The 20,676-nt window shown below is 41.5% G+C and overlaps 1 protein-coding gene across 1 annotated transcript in view; it reads right to left on the reverse strand.

Moving 5' to 3' along the window:
• NINL (ninein like) overlaps nt 1-20,676 on the reverse strand; it is a 175,163-nt gene that overhangs the window by 17,093 nt on the left and 137,394 nt on the right. Inside the window, exons 20-21 of the mRNA XM_047068429.1 lie at nt 18,743-18,847; nt 17,330-17,399 (exon numbers count right to left, since the gene is read on the reverse strand). Coding sequence (XP_046924385.1) covers nt 17,330-17,399; nt 18,743-18,847 — 175 coding nt within the window. The remainder of the gene's footprint in view (nt 1-17,329; nt 17,400-18,742; nt 18,848-20,676) is intronic.

Consider the following 20,676-nt stretch of genomic DNA (forward strand, 5'->3'; position numbering starts at 1 on the left):
AAACATGGCAACCCACCCCTCCAGAACTAATGAGTGAGTTCAGCAAGGTGGCAGGAGGCAAGACCGACAGATGAAAACCCATTGAATTTCTGTGAACATACAGTGAACATACACAAACCCAAATTAAAAACACAATAAAATCCTGAAACCAATATTGTATTGTATGTAAACTTATTAGAATTTAAATAAAAATCAATCAGAGCTGCCAGTCAATATGGCGGAGAAGTAGGGGGACCCGAAGTTCCCTCTTCCCTCAAACACAGCAGTGTTGAGGCCAGAGGACTTGGAATTCTAAGAGTCCAGGCTGCAGAGTAACAGATACATCTCCAGGGGCCCACAGGGACAACTTGGTGGGCCACAGGTGCATGATTACGAACCAGGAGAGATAAAACGGGCGGCATAAGAACAGAGGGGAGGAATCCCCTCCTGTGGAGAAATAAAAGGAAGAGAAAGAGAGGCTGTGGAAGTGTGGGATTGTATTTTGACAAGAGAAAAACCATGGGCTGGGGACTGGAAAAAAACAGAGAAAGATCCAATTTCTTTCTTTCTTTTTTTTTTGTCTTTGTGAAGACTTTATTTCTCTCATATAATCTCCACGTAATAATCATTAGCCAACCTTTTAAATACATTGCAAATCTATCTTTTGCTAGTTCTAATTTTTATATAAGCAATTTTATTTTTTCCTTAAATTCCCATAGATTTTATTTTCTTCTTATGGTGCCCCACAATCTCCATTTGCCCATACTTAAGTGAATAAATATTTGTTTTAGTAGTAGATAATGTGCACAAAACCCAAAACCCAGATCTTTAATGTAGCTCTCCACAGAAAATTTTTCCTCTGATCTTAAGAGCTTTTCCAATCTCAAAACTGTTGACTATCATTCCAGAATGCAGTGGTCCATGGCTTATTCCTGACAAACAGGTAGTATTTGCCCAGTTTTCCATTAGGTACCTCCCAACTTTGGGAGGGTGGTAGTATCCAATTTCTAACAGCAGCTAGATTGGAGCCAGCTTCTCCGGATTGGAGCCAGCTTCCCTGTTCGTGTGCCTGGGGAGAAGGGGAACCAGCCTTGGGCTTGGTAACTAGCTCAGAGGCACAGTCTGCAGTCAGAGAAACCAATCTGCTACCTTGAGTGCTGGGGGAAAAAGGCAAAGAGTCATTCCAAGGACAGAAGACCTTACTTGCACCTGCCAGCCAGAGATCTTTTGTTGGCTGGCTGAGCAGAGTGGCACTTCCCTGGAACCAGGGCGTGTGGGCAGAGTGGGATCGTTTAAGACATTGGGGTTTGAATCCCAGCCAAGCACCTGGGAGGCATGGGAGACTCTGGAGCGGACAAAACCCACCCACTCGCATCGACTCAGCACAGTGAGGATGGCCTGAATAGTGGTTTGCGACACCTGGTCCAGAGAGGAGAGACTGGGGTGTCGCCATTTTTCTCCCAATCACCAAAAAGGTGGGGCTTCAGGGAAGCCGCCTACACCAAACCACGTCCTTCTGTGCCTGGTACCTGTGTATCTACAGGGGCAAGATTGACACTGACCAACCACACAGGCCCTCCTCCTGATCAGTGCAGCCACCAGTTCCAAGGCACCTAGCAGTTTTGCATTTTCTGATTTAATTCTCGGTCAATTCTTATCCTCAAAAAATTAAAAATAGAGGGGCACCTGGGTGGTTCAGTCGGTTGAGCATCTGATTTCAGCTGAGGTCATGATCTCATGCCCTGTGACTTCGAGTACTGCGTCAGGCTCTGTGATGACAGCTCAGAGCCTGCAGCCTGCTTCGGTTTCTGTGTCTCCATCTCTCTCTGCCCCTTCCCCACTTGTTCTCATTCTCATTCTCTTTCTCTCTCTCTCCCCCACCCCAAAAGTAAATAAACGTTAAAAAATGGTTTTTTTTATTTAAAAATAGTATTACCCTAGGACCCAGTAATAGCACTACTAGGAATTTATCCAAATGATACAGGAGTGCTGATTCATAGGAACACATGTACTCCAATATTTACAGCAGCGCTGTCAACAATAGCCAAATTATGGAAACAGCCCAAATGCCATCAACTGATGGATGGATAAAGAAGATGTGGTTTATATATACACAATGGAACACTACTTGGTAATGAGAAAGAATGAAATCCTGCCATTTGTAACAACATGGATGGAACTTGAGGGTATTATGCTAAGTAAAATAAGTCAGAGAAAGACAGATATCATGTTTTCACTCATATGTGGAACTTGACAAACTTACCAGAAGACCATGGGGGAAGGGAAGGGGAAAAATAGTTTCAAACAGAGAGGGAGGCAAGCCATAAGAGACTCCTAAATACAGAGAACAAACTGAGGGTTGATGGGTGGAGGGGGAATGGGAGAAGGGCATTGAGGAGGGCACTTGCTGGCATGAGCACTGGGTGTTGTATGTAAGCGATGAATCATCGGAATCTACCCCCAAAACCAAGAGCACACTGTATACATTGTATGTTAGCTAACTTGAGAATAAATTATGTTTAAAATAAATAAATAAATAAATAAATAATCAGTCAACCACTCAATCAATAACAATAACAAAAATAGAAACATAATATTAGCTCCAGTCTCTGGCCTGACAGGTAAAGAGCTCTATCTCCCCAATAAGAAAATGGCTGAGCAAATTGAAATCAACAACTCCTCTTAGAATCCATCAGAGAATTGCAGTCATAGGGCAAACCAATGCCCTAATAACTGGAAAGACAGGCTAAGTGCTCACAGCTTACCAGGAACAGAGGCTGGAGCCTGAAACAGGAAGGGAAAGGGGACCCATAAGGATGAACACTGGAGGCCACGCCTGGCTGGCGTGAGAGTTAAAAAGTCATGGATGGTCTCAGGGGAGCCCTAAACTTTCCTGAGACATACCAGGGTCTTGCCCTCAACAACAGAGAAAATCCCCTCAGGCTTATAGCAAGTGGGAACAAAGTAATGGCGATGGACTGAACTGTGTGTTCCCTCCAAATTCGTGTGTCAAGGCTCCTAAACCCCCAATGTGACTATATTTGGAGTTAAGACTTTCAGGAGGTAATTAAGGTTAAATAAGCTCATATGGGTCGGGTCCTAATCTGACAAGACTGTGACCTTTTAAGAAGAAGTAGAACCCTGTCTCTCTCCCTCTTAGTGCCCATGCAGAAGAAAGGCCATGTGAGGACACAGTGAGAAGGCAGCTGTCTGTAAGTCAGGAATTAGGGCTCTCACCAGCAACCAAATCAGTCCGGACTTGTCCTGGACTTCTGGCCTCCATAACTATGAGACAATAAATTATTGTTGTTTAAGTGCTCCAGCCTATGGCATTTTGTTACAGCAGCTGAAGACACTAACGCAGTGGCCATTCTGAGGGATACTTGGAGCGTTCTGTTCCCCTCCTGCCCAAGAGAAACCACTTTATCAGAGCTTAACCAACCCCAGCCCGTCCAGCCTTTCTGTCTCAGCACACACCACCTCTCAGAGTGGCTAAAGTAATAGTGCCAACACCTAATGCTGGCAAGGATGTGAAGAAAATAGATCGCTGGGTGAGAATGTAAACTGTTACAGCCACTCTGGATAACAGTTGGGCCTTTTCTTATAAAACTAAACATGTAACTACCATTTGCACTTTTGGTAAAATGAAAACTTATGTTCATAAAAAAAAAACCTACATAGGAATGTTCAGAGCAACTTTATTTGTGATAGGCCAAAACTGGAATCATCCCAGCTATCCTTTAAAAGGGGAGTGATACAATGGAGTACTACATGGCAATGAGAAAGAATGAAACATGGCCCTTTGTAGCAACATGGATGGAACCGGAGAGTGTTATGCTAAGTGAAATAAGCCATACAGAGAAAGACAGATACCATATGTTTTCACTCTTATGTGGATCCTGAGAAACTTAACAGAAACCCATGGGGGAGGGGAAGGGGAAAAAAACAAAAAAGGAGGTTAGAGTGGGAGAGAGCCAAGGCATAAGAGACTCTTAAAAACTGAGAACAAACTGAGGGTTGATGGGGGGTGGGAGGGAGGGGAGGGTGGGTAATGGGTATTGAGGAGGGCACCTTTTGGGATGAGCACTGGGTGTTGTATGGAAACCAATTTGACAAAAAACTTCATATATTGAAAAAAATAAAAAAAATAAAAGGGGAGTGATAAAAGGCGGCTGGGTGGCTCAGTTGGTTGAGCATCTGACTTTGGCTCAAGTCATGATCTCACAGTTTCTGAGTTCGAGCCCCACATCAGGTTCTGTGCTGACAGCTCAGAGCCTGGAGCCTGCTTCAGATTCTGTGTGTCCGTCTCTCTCTGCCCCTCCCCTGCTTCTGCTCTGTCTCCCTCTCTCTCAAAAATAAATAAACATTAAAAAAAAAAGGATTCAAAGGTGAGTGTTGGGGTGCCTGGGTGGCTTAGTCAGTTAAGCATCAGACTTTGGCTCAGGTCACGATCTCATGGTTAATGAGTTCAAGCCCTGTGTCAGGCTCTGTGCTGACAGCTCAGAGCCTGGAGCCTGATTTAGATTCTGTGTCTCCTTCTCTCTCTGCCCCTCCCCAACTTGCGCTCTGTCTCTCTCTCTCAAAAATGAACAAACACTGGGGAGAAGAGGGTGGCGTAGGAGGGCGCTGGGTTCACCGCGTCCTGCTGATCACCTAGATTTCACCCACATCTGCCTAATTTACCCTGATAACCACCAGAAGACTAGCAGAACGGACTCTCCAGGGCCAAGCATAGACGAGCAACCCACGGAAGAGGATAAGAAGGGCGGAGAGGCAGTGCGCACTACATGGACTGGCAGGAGGGAGCCAGGGCGGTGGAGGGGCAGCCAGCCCACCCAGCAAGGCAGAGCCCCCGACTGGCTTGCAAAAGCGGAGGGGCCAGATGGAGTGTGTTCTGACAGCCAATGGGACTTAACATCTGGAATGTTATAAGTCAAAACCTCTGCTCAGAGAGTGGGAGGGAGAGTTGTTAAGCCCCGGAGGACAGAGCTCAGCTTGGCAGGAAACAAAGGTGCTGGGAAGCGCTGTCTCCCTGCCCATCCCTCAGCCAAAATCCCAAAGGGAACCAGTTTCCATCACGAAACTTGCTTGCACTGCACAAACACCCAACACTGTGCTTCTGTGGATCCATCCCTCCAGTGGGTCTGCCTCCCTCCCGGTGCCGCAGGGCCCCTCCTGAAGCGGACCACCAAAGGCAAAGCGAGCGGAGTCTGCCCCTCCAACCCCTGTGCACCTTGCGGATCCAACCTGGCTAATACGTCAGATCCCATAGAAGCAGTACCACAAGACTGGCAGTGTGCAAGTGGCCCAGACAGCGGCCACACCACTCCACAGTGAGTCCTGCCCCTGGGAGAGGGGAAGATAAGGTACACACCAGTCTGACTGTGGCCCCAGCTGTGGGCTGGGGGCAGACATCAGGTCTGACTACGCCCGTCCACCAATACAAGTTACTCCAGACAGCACAGAGGAGGAGCCCTGCAGTTCCCCGCCACTCCGGGGACTATCCAAAATGAGGAAACGGAGGAATTCTCCTCAAAAGAAACTCCAGGAAGAAGCAACAGCTAATGAACTGATCAAAAACGATTTAAGCAATATAGCAGAAAATGAATTTAAAATAAGAGTCATAAAATTAATTGCTGGGCTTGAAAAAAGTGTACAGGACAGCAGAGAATCTATTACTACAGAGATCAAGGGACTAGGACACAGTCAGGAGGAGCTGAAAAATGCCATAAATGAGCTGCAAAATAAAATGGAGGTGACCACAGCTTGGATTGAGGTGGCAGAGGACAGAATAGGTGAATTAGAAGATAAAATCATGGAAAAAGAAGAAGCTGAGAAAAAGAGAGATAAAAAAATCCAGGAGTACGAGGGGAAAATTAGAGAACTAACTGACATAATTAAACGAAATAATGTACGCATAGTTGGGATTCCAGAGGAGGAAGAGAGAGGGAAAGGTGCTGAAGGTGTACTTGAAGAAATCATAGCTGAGAACTTCCCTGAACTGGGGAAGGAAAAAGGCATTGAAATCCAAGAAGCACAGAGAACTCCTTTTAGACGTAACTTGAATCGATCTTCTGCATGACATATCATAGTGAAACTGGCAAAATACAAGGATAAAGAGAGAATTCTGAAAACAGCTAGGAATAAACATGCCCTAACATATAAAAGGAGACCAATAAGACTCGTGACGGATCTGTCTACTGAAACTTGGCAGGCCAGAAAGGAATGGCAGGAAATCTTCAACGTGATGAACAGAAAAAATATGCAGCCGAGAATCCTTTATCCAGCAAGTCTGTCATTTAGAATAGGAGAGATAAACGTCTTCCCAAACAAACAAAAACTGAAGTAACTCATCACCACTAAACCAGCCCTACAGGAGATCCTAAGGGGGACTGTGTGAGTGAAATGTTGCAAGGACCACAAAGTACCAGAGACATCACTACAAGCATGAAACTTACAGACATCACAATGACTCTAAACCCATATCTTTCTATAATAACACCAAATGTAAATGGACTAAATGCGCCAACCAAAAGACATAGGGTATCAGAATGGATAAAAAAAACAAGACCCATCTATTTGCTGTCTACAAGAGACTCATTTTAGACCTGAGGACACCTTCAGATTGAAAGTGAGGGGATGGAGAACTATCTATCATGCTACTGGAAGTCAAAAAACAGCTGGAGTAGCCATACTTATATCAGACAAACTAGATTTCAAATTAAAGGCTGAAACAAGAGATGAAGAAGGGCATTATATAATAATTACAGGGTCTATCCATCAGGAAGAGCTAACAATTATAAATGTCTATGCACCAAATACGGAAGCCCCCAAATGTATAAAACAATTACTCACAAACATAAATAACCTTATAGATAAGAATGTGGTAATTGCAGGGGACTTTAATACTCCACTTATATCATTGGATAGATCATCTAGACACAGGATCAATAAAGAAACAAAGACCCTGAATGATACACTGGATCAGATGGACTTGATAGACATATTTAGAACTCTGCATCCCAAAGCAACAGAATATACTTTCTTCTCGAGTGCACATGGAACATTCTCCAAGATAGATCACATACTGGGGCACAAAACCGCCCTTCATAAGTATACAAGAATTGAGATCATACCATGCATAATTTCAGATCACAATGCAATAAAGCTTGAAATCAACCACAAGAAAAAGTCTGGAAAACCTCCAAAATCATGGAGCTTAAAGAACACCCTACTAAAGAATGAATGGGTCAACCAGACAATTAGAGAAGAAATTTAAAAATATATGGAAAAAATGAAAAGGAAAATACAACAATCCAACCTCTTTGGGATGCAGCGAAGGCAGTCCTGAGAGGAAAATACATTGCAATCCAGGCCTATCTCAAGAAACAAGAAAAATCCCAAATACAAAATCTAACAGCACCGCTAAAGGAAATAGAAGCAGAACAGCAAAGACACCCCAAATCCAACAGAACAAGAGAAATAATAAAGATCAGAGCAGAAATAAGCAATATAGAATCTAAAAAACTGTAGAGCAGATCAATGAAACCAAGAGTTGGTTTTTTGAAAAAATAAACAGAATTGATAAACCTCTAGCCAGGCTTCTCAAAAAGAAAAGGGAGACGACCCAAATAGATAAAATCATGATTGAAAATGGAATTATTACAACCAATCCCTCAGAGATACAAACAATTATCAGGGAATACTATGAAAAATTATATGCCAACAAACTGGACAACCTGGAAGAAATGGACAAATTTCTAAACACCCACACGCGTCCAAAACTCAATCAGGAGGAAATAGAAAGCTTGAACAGACCCATAACCAGCGAAGAAATTGAATCAGTCATCAAAAATCTCCCAACAAATAAGAGTCCAGGACCAGATGGCTTCCCAGGGGAATTCTACCAGACATTTAAAGCAGAGATAATACCTATCCTTCTCAAGCTATTCCAAAAATAGAAAGGGAAGAAAAACTTCCAGACTCATACTATGAAGCCAGTATTACTTTGATTCCTAAACCAGACAGAGACCCAGTAAAAAAAGAGAACTACAGGGGTGCCTGGGTGGCGCAGTCGGTTAAGCGTCCGACTTCAGCCAGGTCACGATCTCGCGGTCCGTGAGTTCGAGACCCGCATCGGGCTCTGGGCTAATGGCTCAGAGCCTGGAGCCTGTTTCCGATTCTGTGTCTCCCTCTCTCTCTGCCCCTCCCCCGTTCATGCTCTGTCTCTCTCTGTCTCAAAAATAAATAAACGTTGAAAAAAAAAAATTTAAAAAAAAAAAAAAAAAGAGAACTACAGGCCAATATCCCTGATGAATATGGATGCAAAAATTCTCAATCAGATACTAGCAAATCGAATTCAACAGCATATAAAAAGAATTATTCACCATGATCAAGTGGGATTCATTCCTGGGATGCAGGGCTGGTTCAACATTTGCAAATCAATCAATGTGATACATCACATTAATAAAAGAAAAGAATCATATGATCCTGTCAATCCATGCAGAAAAAGCATTTGACAAAATTCAGCATTCTTTCTTAATAAAAACCCTCGAGAAAGTCGGGATAGAAGGAACATACTTAAAGATCATAAAAGCCATTTATGAAAAGCCCACAGCTAATATCATCCTCATTGGGGAAAAACTGAGAGGTTTCTCCCTGAGATCAGGAACACGACAGGGATGTCCACTCTCACCGCTGTTGTTTAACATAGTGTTGGAAGTTCTAGAATCAGCAATCAGACAACAAAAGGAAATCAAAGGCATCAAAATTGGCAAAGATGAAGTCAAGCTTTCACTTTTTGCAGATGACATGATATTATACGTGGAAAACCCGATAGATTCCACCAAAAGTCTGCTAGAACTGATACAGGAATTCAGCAAAGTTGCAGGATACAAAATCAATGTACAGAAATCAGTTGCATTCTTATACACTAATAATGAAGCAACAGAAAGACAAATAAAGAAACTGATCCCATTCACAACTGCACCAAGTATCATAACATACTTAGGAATAAACCTAACCAAAGATGTAAAAGATCCGTATGCTGAAAATTATAGAAAGCTTATGAAGGAAATTCAAGAAGATATAAAGAAATGGAAAAACATTCTGTGCTCATGGATTGGAAGAATAAATATTGTCAAAATGTCAATACTACCCAAAGCTATCTACACATTCAATGCAATCCCAATCAAAATTGCACCAGCATTCTTCTCGAAACTAGAACAAGCAATCCTAAAATTTGCATGGAACCACAAAAGGCCCCGAATAGCCAAAGTAATTTTGAAGAAGAAGACCAAAGCAGGAGGCATCACAATCCCAGACATTAGCCTCTACTACAAAGCTGTAATCATCAAGACAGCATGGTATTGGCACAAAAAAGACACATAGACCAAAGGAATAGAAGAGAAACCCCAGAACTAGACCCACAAAGGTATGGCCAACTAATCTTTGACAAAGCAGGAAAGAACATCCAGTGCAAAATAGACAGTCTCTTTAACAAATGGTGCTGGGAGAACTGGACAGCAACATGCCGAAGGATGAAACTAGACCACTTTCTTACACCATTCACAAAGACAAACTCAAAATGAATAAAGGACCTGAATGTGAGACAGGAAACCATCAAAACTCTAGAGGAGAAAGCAGGAAAAGACCTCTCTGACCTCAGCCGCAGCAATTTCTTACTTGACACATACCCAAAGGCAAGGGAATTAAAAGCAAAAATGAACTATTGGGACCTCATGAAGATAAAAAGATTCTGCACTGCAAAGGAAACAATCAACAAAACTAAAAGGCAACCCACAGAATGGGAAAAGATATTTGCAAATGACATATAGGACAAAGGGCTAGTATCCAAAATCTATAAAGAGCTCACCAAACTCCACACCCGAAAAAGAAATAATCCAGTTAAAAAATTGGCAGAAAACATGAATAGACACTTCTTTAAAGAAGACATCCAGATGGCCAACAGGCACATGAAAAGATGCTCAACGTTGCTCCTCATCAGGGGAATACAAATCAAAACCACACTCAGATATCACCTCATGCCAGTCAGAGAGGCTAAAATAAACAAAAGAGACGATAGATGCTGGAGAGGATGTAGAGAAACGGGAACCCTCTTGCACTGTTGGTGGGAATGCAAACTGGTGCAGCCGCTCTGGAAAACAGTGTGGAGGTTCCTGAAAAAATTAAAAACAGACTTTTTATGACCCAGCAGTAGTACTGCTAGGAATTTACCCAAGGGATACTGGAGTACTGATGCATAGGGGCTCTTCTACCCCAATGTTTATAGCAGCACTCTCAACAATAGCTAAATTATGGAAAGAGCCTAAATGTCCATCAACTGATGAATGGATAAAGAAATTGTGGTTTATATACACAGTGGAATACTACGTGGCAATGAGAAAGAATGAAATCTGGCCTTTTGTAGCAACATGGATGGAACTGGAGAGTGTTATGCTAAGTGAAATAAGTCATACAGGGAAGGACAGATTCCATATCTTTTCACTCCTATGTGGATCCTGAGAAACTTAACAGAAGACCATGGGGGAGGGGAAGAAAAAAAAATGGTTAGAGAGGGAGGGAGCCAAAACATAAGAGACTCGTAAAAACTGAGAACAAACTGAGGGTTTATGGGGGGTGGGTGATGGGGTTGAGGAGGGCACCTGTTAAGTGAGCACTGGGTGTTGTATGGAAACCAATTTGACAATAAATTTCATAATAGAAAAAAAAGTGAATAAACATTAAAAAAATTAAAAAAAGAAAATGTGAGTGTTAAATTGTGGGATATCAACCCAATGGACTAATATTCAGCAATAAAAAGAAGCGAACTACTGTACAGGCATCACTTCCCTGAATCTCCAGGGAGAAAGAAAAGTCATTCCCAAAGGTTACATTCTGTGTGATTCTTTTTAAACAACATTTTGAAATGATAGTTTTAGAAATCAACGACTGATGAGTGATTGTAGGGGTTAGAGGCTGGAGGAAGGGAGGAGGTAGGTGTGGTTATAAAAGAACAACATGAAGGATCCTTGAGGAGTTGAAACTGTTTAGTATCTTGACTGTGGTGGTGGATACATGAATCCACAGAGGCAATAAAATCATATGGAACTCAATACACACACCTCCCCCACACACATACACACCCCACCCCACAGACATACACATACACACATGCATGCATACACATGCACACATACACCACACATATACACATACATACACCAATACACACATACATACACAGTGACACACACACACATGCACATGAGTACACAAGTAAAACTGGGGAAATCTGAATAACACCCATGTATTGCATCAACATCAATAGATTGTTTATAATATTTGTTATAGGCTAATTCCTGTCCACCCAAAATTATATGTTGAAGTTCATACTCTCAATACCTCAGAATGTGACTTTATTTAGAGACAGGGTCTTTAAAGAGGTGATTAAGGGAAAAAGAGATGCTATGAACATGCTCTAATCTGATAGTGTCCTATTAAGAAGAGATTAGGATACCAACATGTAAGAGGGAAGACCACATGAGGACACAGGAAGAAGACAGCCATCTACAAGAGAGGCTTCAGGGGCGCCTGGGTGGCTCAGTCGGTTAAGCGTCCAACTTCAGCTCAGGTCATGATCTCGCAGTTCATGAGTTCAAGCCCCGCGTCGGGCTCTGTGCTGACAGCTCAGAGCCTGGAGCCTGTTTCAGATTCTTGTCTCCCTCTCTCTCTCTGACCCTCCCCCATTCATGCTCTGTCTCTCTCTGTCTCAAAAATAAATAGACGTTAAAAAAAATTTTACAAGAGAGGCTTCATGAAATTAACCCACCAACCCCTTGATCTTGGACCTCTAACCTTGAGAATTGTAAGGAAATATATTTCTGTTGTGTAAGCCACTCAGTCTGGTATTTTGTTATGGCAGCCTTAGGAGACTAATATATATATTATACTATAGTTTTGTAAAATGTTACCAGTGGAAGATTCAAAACCTTTGGGATGCAGCAAAAGCAGTCATAAAAGGGAAGTTTATAGGAATACAGGTCTACCTCAAGAAGCAAGAAAAATCTCAAATAAACAACCTACCCTTATACCTAAAGGAGCGAGAAAAAGAAAAACAAAAAAACCCCAAAACCAGTAGAAGGAAGGAAATAATAAAGATTAGAACAGATACAAATTATATAGAAACTAAAAACCAAAACAAAACAAAAAGCAGAACTGATCAATGAAACCAGGAGGTAGTTCTTTGAAAAGTTAATAAAATTAATAATCCCCCAGCCAGACTAATCAAAAAAGAAAAGAGAAAGGACCCAAATATAAAAAATCACAAATGGGAGAGGAGAAATAACCAACACCACAGAAATACAAACTATGAAAAATTATATGCCAACAAACTGGACAACCTGGAAGAAATGGATAAATTCCTAGAAACATATAGCCTACTAAAACTGAAAAAAGAAAAAATTTAAACAGACTGATAACCAGCAAGGAAATTGAATCAGTAATCAAAAAATATCCCAACAAAACTCTAGGATCAGATGGCTTCACAGGCAAATTCTACCAAATATTTTTTTTTAATTTATTTCTTTATTTTGAGAGAGAGGGAGAGGGAGAGGGAAAGGAAGAGGGAGAGGGAGAGAGAGAGGGAGAGAGAGAGAGAGAAAGTGAGCACATGAGCAGGGGAGAGGCAGAGAGAGAGGGAGACAGAGAGAATCCCAAACAGGTTCTGCTGTCAGTGCAGAGCCTGATACGGAGCTTGAACTCAGGAACTGCAACGTCATGACCTGAGCCTAAACCAAGAGTCAGACACTTAACCCACTGGCCACCCAGGTGCCCCAATTCTACCAAACATTTAAAGAACAGTTAATACCTATTCTTATCAAACTATTAAAAAAACTAGAAAAGGGAGGAAAACTGCCAAATTCATTCTATCATTACCCTGATACCAAAACCAAAGACTCCACTAAAAAAGAGAACTACAGGCCTGTTTCTCTGATGAACATGATTGTAAACATTCTCAATAAAATACTAGCAAAACAAATCCAACAATACATTAAAAGAATAATTCACCGTGATCAAGTGGGATTTATTCCTGGGTTGCAGGCCTGGTTCAATATTTGCAAATCAATCAATGTGGCACATTGCATTAATAAAAGAAAAGGTAAGAACCATTTGATCATTTCAATAGATGAGGAAAAAGCATTTGATAAAGTACAACACCCATTCATGATAAAAATTCTCAACACAGTAGGTTTAGAGGAAACATACCTCAACATGATAAAGGTCATATATGCAAAATCCAGAGCTAGAATTATCCTCAATGGCATTTGAAAACTGAGAACTTTTCCTCTCTGATCAGGAATAAGACAGGAATGTCCACTCTCACCACTTTTATTCAAGATGGTACTAGAAGTCCTAGCCATAGAAATCAGACAACAAAAAGAAATAAAAAGTGTCCAAACTGGCAAGGAAGAGGTGAAACTTTCACTATCTGCAGATGATATGATACTATATAGAGAAAACCCAAAAGACTCCACAAAAAAACTGCTAGAACTGATAAAAGAATTCAGTAAAGGTGCAGGATGCAAAATCAATGCACAGAAATCTGCTGCATTTTAGACATAATGAAGGAGCAGAAAGAGAAATTAAGGAATCAGTCCCATTTATTATTACACAAAGACAATAAGATACCTAGGAATAAACCTAACCAAAGAGCTGAAAAACTATAAAACACTGATGAAAGAAACTGAAAATGACACAAAAACGTGGAAAGACTTCCATGTGCATGGGTAAGGACAAATATTGCTAAAATATATATCTATACATTATATCTATGCTACCAGATATATCTATATATATTTATAGTATATATAGTATATATCTATACTACCAAAAGCAATCTACACATTTAATAGAATCCCTTTCCAAATACCAACAGTATTTTTCACAGAACTAGAACAAGAAACCCTACAATTTGTATGGAACCACAAAAGGCACCAGATAGCCAAAGCAATCCTGAAAAAGAAAAGCAAAGCTGGAGACATCACAATTCTGGACTTCAAGCTATATTACAAAGCTGTAGTAATCAAAACAGTATGGAACTGTCACAAAAATAGACACAATCATCAATAGAATAGAATAGAAAACCCAGAAATGAACCCACAACTGTATGGTCATTTAATCTTTGACAAAGCAGGAAAGAATATCCATTGGGAAAGAGACAGTCTCTTCAACAAATGGTGCTAGGAAAACTGGACAGAGACATGCAGAAGAATGAAACTGGACTACTTTCTTTCACCATGCACCAAATTATACTTAAAATGGATTAAAGACCTAAATGTGAGACCTGAAACCAGAAAGATCCTAGAAGAGAGCATAGGCAGTAATGTCTCTGAGATCAGCCATAGCAACTTCTTTCTACATATGCCTCCTGAGGCAAGGGACACAAAAGCAAAAATAAACTATCGGGACTTCATCAAAATAAAAAGCTTCTATAGAATGAAGGAAACAATCAACAAAACTAAAAGGCAGCCTATGGAATGGGAGAAGATATTTGCAAATGACATATCTGATAAAAGGTTAGTATCCAAAATATATAAAGAACTTATCAAACTCAACAGCCAAAAAACAATCCAATTTAAAAATGGGAAGAACACATGAATAGACATTTTTCCAAAGAAGACATTCAGATGGTCAACAGACACAGGAAAAGATGATTAACATCACTCATTACCAGAGAAATACAAATCAAAGCTACAATGATATATCACCTCACACCTGTCAGAATGGCTAAAATCAACAATACAAGAAACAACAGGCACTGGCGAGGATGTGGAGAAAGGGGAACACTCTTGTACTGTTGGTGGGAATGCAAACTGGTGGGAATGCTCTGGAAAACAGCATGGAGGTTCCTCAAAAACTTAGAAATAGAACTCCCCTGTAATCCAGCAGCCACGCTACTAGGTATTTATCCACAGAATACTAATTCAACAGTATATATACTAAAAATACTATTTCAATGGCATATATACACTCCAATGTTTATGGGAGCATAATCTACAATAGCCACATTATGGAAATAGCTCAAGTGTCCACTGACTGATGAGTGGATAAAAAAGATGTGGAGTGTATGTTTGTAAGTATACACACACGCGCGCGCGCACACACACACACACACACACACACACACACACACTGGAATATTATTCAGCCATAAAAAAGAATAAAATCTTTCCATTTGCAATGACACAATGGAGCTAGAGAGTATAATGCTAAGTGAAATAAATCACAGAAAGACAAATACCATATAGTTTCACTCATATGTGGAATTTAAGAAACAAACCAAAGGAGGGGCACCTGGGTGGCTCAGTTGGTTAATTGTCCGACTTTGGCTCAGGTCATGATTTCACAGTTTGTGGGTTCAAGCCCCGTGTTGGGCTCCAGCCCATAGCCTGTAGCCTGCTTTGGATTCTGTATCTCCCTCTCTCTCTAACCCTTCCCTGCTCGCACTCTGTCTCTCTCAAAAATAAGTAAAATGTTAAAAAAAAAATTTAAGTAACAAAACAAAGGAGCATAGAGAAAAAAAGAGAGAAGCAAACTAAGAAACAGACTCTTAATTATAGAGAACTGATGGTTACCAGAATGGAGGTGGGTGGGGGGATGGGTGAAATAAGTGATGGGGACTAATGAGTGCCCTTATCATGATGAGCACTAGGTGTTGTATGTAAGTGATGAATCACTATATTGTACACCTGAAACTAATATTACACTGTATGTTAACTAAGTGAAATTTAAATAAATGTTACCGTTGGGGGAAACTGGTCAAAGTGTTTAAAGGATTTCTCTGTATTTCTTATAACTACATGAGTCTATAATCATTAATAACAATACCAATTTAAAAAAGAATAAAGAAAAACAAGAATGACACATCCCAGCTTGTGTGCTTCCTCCTTAATAATCCACCCAAAAAACACTAAAGGAGACCAAATATGAAAGCATCCGTGTAAGAGGGCAGAGAGAGGACTAGTGTGGGGTCAGTGCTGAAACAAAACGGGAAGGGCATTTATGCATGGGATAAAGGAGACTAATCAACAGTAAGTACATCTTCTGAGGATAGAAACCAGGATTCTCACTGTTGGAGATATGAGTTACAAATATAGAAAGGGAGAAACTAGGATCATCCCTAAGATATTAGGTGGGAACTGCATATATGGGTTTGAATTCATGATTTTCAATAGAGAGACAGATATAAATAAATATTCATGAAACTACATGCACATTCATTGATGAAACTCTAAGTACATACACACTCCATAACTATCCACTAACTATGCCTGGAAGTAGTGACACCCCAGGAGCAGTGGGCACTCCTGGTGCCCAGGTCTTGGTCTCCAAACACTATTCTACACTAACAGTCACCAGAAGCTCCTTGGGGGAGTAGCTGATTATAGGGCTCAGGCAGGGGAAGTATTAGATGAACTTGGAATATCTGGGGGTACCAGAAAGTAAAGAAGTGCTCAAAAAATGATCAGGGTTCATCTGGAGGACCAGAAACCACTGAGAAGGGGCTCTCATTGGCCAAATCTGAGACAATTTGAGCACGAAAATAAATACTGATAGTAATGTATTATAACCCATTGAGAAAAAGCAGGAACCTAGGATAGTAATAGGATAATGTAATGAATAAATAAGTGAAAAGAAAGCTCTTCCTTACACATTTGAAATACCAATAAACATAAAAGGAATGGTGGAATTAGTTACCAACTGGCCACCATCACAGCAAGAAATAAAGGATGCTAAAATAAAGGGTAAGAATTCGATGGGGAATGGGGTATTTACATAATATTAAAGTATCTACCACACAATACTCACCATAACAAAGGGAAAAGTAACCTTACTGTGGAGAAGCCTGGCCAACACCACCTAACCAGGAATCAAAGCCAACATCACTAGTAATGGGACAAATTATGGGACAAAGAGACCTAATCTAAATCTAATCACAAGAAAACATCAGACAAACCAAACAGAGTTACTTCCTACAAAATAACTGTTTATAATCTTCAAAAGCACCCTGGTCCTAAAAACCAAGAACCAACTGAAGGAGCCACCTCTCACCTCTCACCTCTGAAGGTGAGAGGACAGCTGGCAAAGCTCAATGGGGTGGAGGCTCAGACAGCACTTTTGCATCCACGTTCATATCCTTTGAGTCAGGGAAGGGACGGATGGCTTGGCAAATCACTCTCAGATCTTTCAGAAAAAAGTTCTGTCCTTCCTTTCTGTAAGTTTGAAATGATCTTAAAATAATGAAAAAAGGAGAGTGGTGTTAAGCGTCATGCAGGAGTCAATACCTGACCTGTTTGTTGAGTTCCTCCATTTCAGAGCAGGCCTTTTCCTTGTCTCTCTTTAAAATCTCGATTTCCTTCCTATTGGAGAAGCAAAATTAACAATGTCACTGACCAGCCAGTTTCTTTTTCCCATCATTGGGTTCGCAGCCACAAAACAGACACTCACACCTGCTCTGTCACTGTTCTACACTACTGCCGCTGCCCATCCAGTCGGGACCCCAACCCTCGGAACCAGAGGAACACTGCCAATACCGTAAGAACAAACACCCTCCATGACATTCTTCAGCCACACATAGTAATATCTCTTTAGAAAACATGTGACGAATCACACTAAGCAGCATAAATAGGACCAAAACAAAACAGCCTTATATCTGCTGGGGTCTGTTGGGAAATGGGCCCTGGCAGCAGATTAGAGAAACAACAGTTTCTAGAGGGGAAAAAAACTTTTAGGGGCGCCTGGGTGGCACAGTCGGTTAAGCGTCTGACTTCAGCCAGGTCACGATCCGCGGTCCATGAGTTCAAGCCCCGCGTCAGGCTCTGGGCTGATGGCTCAGAGCCTGGAGCCTGTTTCCGATTCTGTGTCTCCCTCTCTCTCTGCCCCTCCCCCGTTTATGCTCTGTCTCTCTCTGTCCCCCAAAAAATAAATAAATAAACGTTGAAAAAAAAAAACAAAAAACTTTTAGATTTCTGAAATGCTGTAACATAATACCAACCAGTTGTTGACCATCTGCTCTGGGGATGCCATATTTTAATCATGTTGAACTTCAGAGATGAAAAAAAAAGGTCAAACTGTCCTTGGATAAGACTACAGTAGTGAAAGCAGAAAGCCACAGATGGGTACTCTGTGCTTTCTCCCCTCCACAAACATAGTCTCTCCTGCCTCAGTTCCTGCTCCCCTTCCCCACCTCTACCCCTTATTCTAACCCACTGAAATCCACAAACCATGGAAAAGCCCAACTAAAATCATTAACAAAACATGAAAAAACAGATTCCAAAATGGCCCCAGAAGCATCTCTTATTGCTAAAGAAATACTCACTGTCCCCCACCCCCACCCTGAGGCGTGATATGGAGCAGCTCCATGGGATGCAAAGTGCTTATACAGACTTCAGAGAGAAGTGGCCCAAGCTGGAGCTGTCCACCGCGGTGCTGACTGTGCCACAGTGTGCACATGTTCTACCTCATACTTAGGAGCCCAGGAATGAACGTGGCTGCCAACATCTGGAAAGGGATCTGAGCCCTCCCACGCCTATCAGGGCTGGTCAGAGGTCAGCATGGCTCGCCTTTGTGGTTTTCTGGAACTCAGGGTTGGTGTGTTAACACTTCCCACTTTCCACAGCAGTACCTTCTAAGCCCATTGCACAAAAAGCAAAGCATGTTGCAGACTGGAATCCAGTTATAATGACTGAGCCAGGGCCCTTACCTCTGTGCATCATTTGTCTTTTCTGCAGCTTCAAGCTCTTGCTGAATCCTTCCCAGCTCATTTTTCAACAATGTATTTTCTTCAGAAAGCCTATCCAACTCGATTCTGCATGAAAAATTGAAAAAAAGAAGCTGGGGACTCCAGGAGCTGGCCACATGCAGTCCACATGAGTCTGGTCTTGCAGCTGGAAGTCATGGTGATCTTGCATCATCCCTGGATGATGGCACAGGGCACACTGTTATTTTTTCTATGCACAGCTAACATGCTATGGTTTGCATCTCCTAAGCAATAAGCTACAGAAAATAAAGCTTTCTTACCTTCTAAAACAGTCACACAATCAACAACTCACTAATGTATTCAGCACCTTGGTTCTGTTTATGTTTATAGGGAATCTGTTACTGCATCTTACAACCACTAACTGCAATAGGAGTATGCTCACAGTTGGTATGAATGCACAACACTGGCTGTGTGTCCTCAGGTTACGGCAAAGGATATACATCTCCCACCAAGTTACTCTGACATAGACCTCAGGAACATAAGGAATCAGAAGACCAAAACACATTTTCCTTTTTAGTGAGAGCTCCCCTCATTGTACACTCTGAGGTCAACACTAGGGAGGAGAAACTGGGAAGATGTCCACATTAGTGGGCATCATACCTGACACAAGGTAGAGGCCTCAATGGAAAGAAGCAAGCATGAACAGTTATCACATGAACCATGTCTGCCTGGAGCCACTTTTGCTCTCTTATAACTTAGAGGTCTCCACTAATGTAACACTAGTGACGTATGATAGATGAGCAATTTACCAGTAAAGATCATGAAAGAGACAGCTTAAAACCCATATTTGCTGGACAAGAAATTTATTCTTCAGGGGCGCCTGGGTGGCTCAGTCAGTTGAGCGTCTGGTTTTAACTCAGGTCATGATCTCGCAGTTTGTGGGTCCTAACCCCAAACTGGGCTCTGTGCTGACAGCTCGGAGCCTGGAGTCTGCTTCGGATTGTGCGTCTCCCTCTTTCTCTATTCCTACCCCACTTGTTCTCTCTCTCTCTCTCTCTCTCAAAACATAAATAAACATTTAAAAAAAAACAAAGAAATTTATTCTTAGTAGATACTGGTCTGGTTGACATTTATTTCCCCCATTGGTCCTTATCTGGCATTAGCTTCTAATTGTTTTAAGCAAAAAATACTCAAAGCCATGTGATCTTGTCGTGTTCATTTTATGTAATATGCTTATAATACCAAGCATAAATGTCTTAATAAGCATAAATATGACTTCATTTTATCTCATGAGAAACTAAAGGGAAAAATAAGGAAAGGTTAATCATTGGAATTTTTAAAGCAGTAAAAGGTTTTAAGCAGGGGAGTGAAACAAATGAGGTCTGTGTTTGGAAAGTACCATTCTGACTCCAGAATGGGAAAAAAATTGATTCAGTGCAGATGGGGGGGGGAGGGGCGGGCGGAAGGGGGGGCAGTTCCCACTTAAAGCTTCCTGGACCTCAGATAAGCTGATGGTGTCCTATCCTATCCACCTCACCACACCAAGCAATTAGAGAAGTGTGAGGCTGATCATATAATGGGTGATTGTCCTCACAGATGGTAATGGAAACCTCCAAGGGCCCTCTAACAAAATAAAAACCTGGAAGCTGAAACCCCAGCTTTGAGTATTAAGCAACACAAAGATAGAGTTACCCTGAGGCCAATGCCTATGTCAGCACTCCCATCAGCAGCATGGACTCCTGCATTAAGCCAGTGCCCTAAAAGGAGGTTAAAGTGGCCCTGGATTGGGAGGCTCTCAATTCTCAGCAAATGCAATACCTACCCTTTCTGCAGAAAGCACCCTACTATGGCTCCTGAGATTCCCAGTGATTAACATCATGTAAACATTAGCTTACAAAGATCACCACAACATACATGGAAAAAAGCTGCCTCTGAGA

Source organism: Lynx rufus, unplaced genomic scaffold, assembly GCF_022079265.1.
Source record: "Lynx rufus isolate CCGP_SWC_20201006 ecotype Redwood Valley unplaced genomic scaffold, mLynRuf1.p SCAF_8, whole genome shotgun sequence".
Lineage (NCBI taxonomy): Eukaryota > Metazoa > Chordata > Mammalia > Carnivora > Felidae > Lynx > Lynx rufus.